The sequence below is a fragment of the Sesamum indicum genome, linkage group LG10, assembly GCF_000512975.1.
Source record: "Sesamum indicum cultivar Zhongzhi No. 13 linkage group LG10, S_indicum_v1.0, whole genome shotgun sequence".
Lineage (NCBI taxonomy): Eukaryota > Viridiplantae > Streptophyta > Magnoliopsida > Lamiales > Pedaliaceae > Sesamum > Sesamum indicum.
Window position 1 is genome coordinate 6,752,013 of NC_026154.1, and position 3,066 is coordinate 6,755,078.

General features: G+C 37.1%; 1 protein-coding gene across 1 annotated transcript; it reads left to right on the forward strand.

Moving 5' to 3' along the window:
• LOC105172233 (pectinesterase inhibitor-like) lies at positions 1,493–1,987 on the forward strand. Its single transcript, XM_011093606.1, has one exon. The coding sequence runs from the start codon at positions 1,493–1,495 to the stop codon at positions 1,985–1,987; it is 495 nt and encodes a 164-aa protein (XP_011091908.1).

Here is a 3,066-nt window from a genome sequence, read left to right on the forward strand (position 1 = left end):
AATTTCTCTCAAACCAACATTACTAACTGCTACAGAAACTTTTAAGCTGATCATCATGCTATTTAAGGTTGAAAGGAAGAAAAAGACCAGACAGCGGTTTCGGTCATGCTTGAAGGACTATGTTGAGGCCATTAGAGGGGTCAGAGAGTGGGAGGCTTTGCTCAACTCTGGCAATTATAGCTCCCTGTACGCAAAGGCAGTGGCTATCGCCATTCGCCCTCTTCACTGTGATCAGAATTTTGCGCAACAACCAAGTGAGCCAGATCAACTTAGAGGAGCCAACCAGAAGTTTAAAGATATTTGCAGCATCATAACCGTTATTTCTGATCATTTAAACCAAAACAACTAATACTTATTTACATACCCAATGTTTCACATGGTTCAGAAATGAAATAATTTTCCGCCTTCAATGTGATGAATCTTGCGTGGAATGCCTTTGGAAATAATTGTATATATATGTTTGCAAACTTCAGCTTATCAATTTTTGGTCAAACTTCATAATAGCTATTTGCCAATCTTTAAACTCTTGGATACGCATTGACTGGCAAGCCAATCATAACAAAAGACGACCAAAGCTTCAAAGTAGATGAAATCAAGATGGAATTGCCCTTTGCTCTAATTAAGCCATGCATATTGTTCTTCTTCATACTTGGCAATATAACATTCCTGCGGGTCCGTGCAAAAACATCAAATGACTTGATCTCTGATGTCTGCAAAAGAACAACAACTCCGAGACTGTGCTTGCCTTGCAGATTCTCAAATGGTAGTGCTCGTAAGGCCTCTTCTCCTCTTGAACTTGGGGAAGTCTCAATGGACTTGAGCAAAAAAAACGCTTGCGCGGACGCCGGGCCTCGGGCGTCCACTGCATGAAAATTTTCGCGTCACCTCAAAATCACATGATTAATTCATTTTTGTTGAAATAATTTATTTTTGAGTTATGAAAATTTTTATTTAATTATTTTAATTATTAAAAAAAAAAAAACAGACAGCGGTTTCGGTCATGCTTGAAGGACTATGTTGAGGCCATTAGAGGGGTCAGAGAGTGGGAGGCTTTGCTCAACTCTGGCAATTATAGCTCCCTGTACGCAAAGGCAGTGGCTATCGCCATTCGCCCTCTTCACTGTGATCAGAATTTTGCGCAACAACCAAGTGAGCCAGATCAACTTAGAGGAGCCAACCAGAAGTTTAAAGATATTTGCAGCATCATAACCGTTATTTCTGATCATTTAAACCAAAACAACTAATACTTATTTACATACCCAATGTTTCACATGGTTCAGAAATGAAATAATTTTCCGCCTTCAATGTGATGAATCTTGCGTGGAATGCCTTTGGAAATAATTGTATATATATGTTTGCAAACTTCAGCTTATCAATTTTTGGTCAAACTTCATAATAGCTATTTGCCAATCTTTAAACTCTTGGATACGCATTGACTGGCAAGCCAATCATAACAAAAGACGACCAAAGCTTCAAAGTAGATGAAATCAAGATGGAATTGCCCTTTGCTCTAATTAAGCCATGCATATTGTTCTTCTTCATACTTGGCAATATAACATTCCTGCGGGTCCGTGCAAAAACATCAAATGACTTGATCTCTGATGTCTGCAAAAGAACAACAACTCCGAGACTGTGCTTGCAGATTCTAAAATCAAATGGTAGAGCTCGTAAGGCCTCTTCTCCTCTTGAACTTGGGGAAGTCTCAATGGACTTGAGCAAATCCAGTGCTAAAGCAACGAAAAACATGATACTCTTCTCGTCTCTAAGAACAAGAGATAAGGGACTGAAGGAACGATACAAATCATGTGCTGTGAATTACGACAGTGCCTTATATTACATTAACATTGCAAACCAGTACTTTAAAGGTGGTGATTATGCAAGTGTAGGCAGATATACAGCAGCTGCACTAAATGAGCCAATTGCTTGTAGACACAACTTTGCAAGGGCTGAACCAGCATGGCTCAGGGAAGGGAACGACAAGTTGTAATGCCTTTGCAGTGTCGTTTTGGTTATTAATGACCATCTATCTGGGAGACACTGCTCATTTCCTGCTGGCTAATATTTACCCAATGTTTGATGAGATTTAGGAAGAAAATGCAAATTGGATGGTCTTGAGCTTCCTTTATTATTTGTCGAAGATATGACTTGGAATAACGAATTGCTATGTTTACAGGTTTAAAATCTGATAAAATAAAAAGGTGAATTGCTCTTATCAGATATCATAGCAACGGACTATATCATAAATTTGGCTTGACATGTCATGATGGCATCAATGGTTGATAGTTAGTGCAAAGTGGAAAAATTTGTTTTATGGGAAAGAATCGTAAAGATTAAGCTATAGAGATTAGCCCCATTTTCCCAGATCATGACTTTAATACGCTTTTCTCTCCCACTATACCAATGGGAGACATCATATCATGAAAACATAAGACATGGCACTACAAGCACCAGGAGCAACTTTCAAAGTTACAGAAAGCAATATGAAAGTGTTCTTTGCTTCTACTCTACTTCAAAAGTTTGTACTTGTTTATTTTCTCATGTCTATAATCGGCAGCAAATGACCTTATCAATGATATCTGCCAGAAAACGAAAAATCCTTTGTGCTCAAAGATTTTGAAATCTGATCGTAGGGAGAAGTCGCTTTAAAAATGGCAGCGGCCTGCATGGGCTCAACTGCCAGGGAAGTCAGTATAAGTAACTCTTAATAATTTATGAATTCAAGTTAGAGATATTCATTAACATTATCTAATTTTAATCTAATTCTAAGTTAATATGACTGATGATCTCACTCACTAAAACAATAACCCAAATTACCCATTTTGTTCATGAGATCTCTAAAATAAAAGGGACAATTTGTAAGGTGAATATATTTGAAGGAGAAGTTTTATGTAATTTTCATAATAAGAGTGGGAAATTTGAATATTTTCATATTGGTAGGGAAGTCAGTATAAGTAACTCTTAATAATTTATGAATTCAAGTTAGAGATATTCATTAACCATTATCTAGTTTTAATCTAATTCTAAGTTAATATGACTGATGATCTCACTCACTAAAACAATAACCCA

Excerpts from the sequence above, each read along its gene's own strand:
- LOC105172233 (XM_011093606.1), top strand. The coding sequence starts at position 1,493 with ATGGAATTGCCCTTTGCTCTAATTAAGCCATGCATATTGTTCTTCTTC.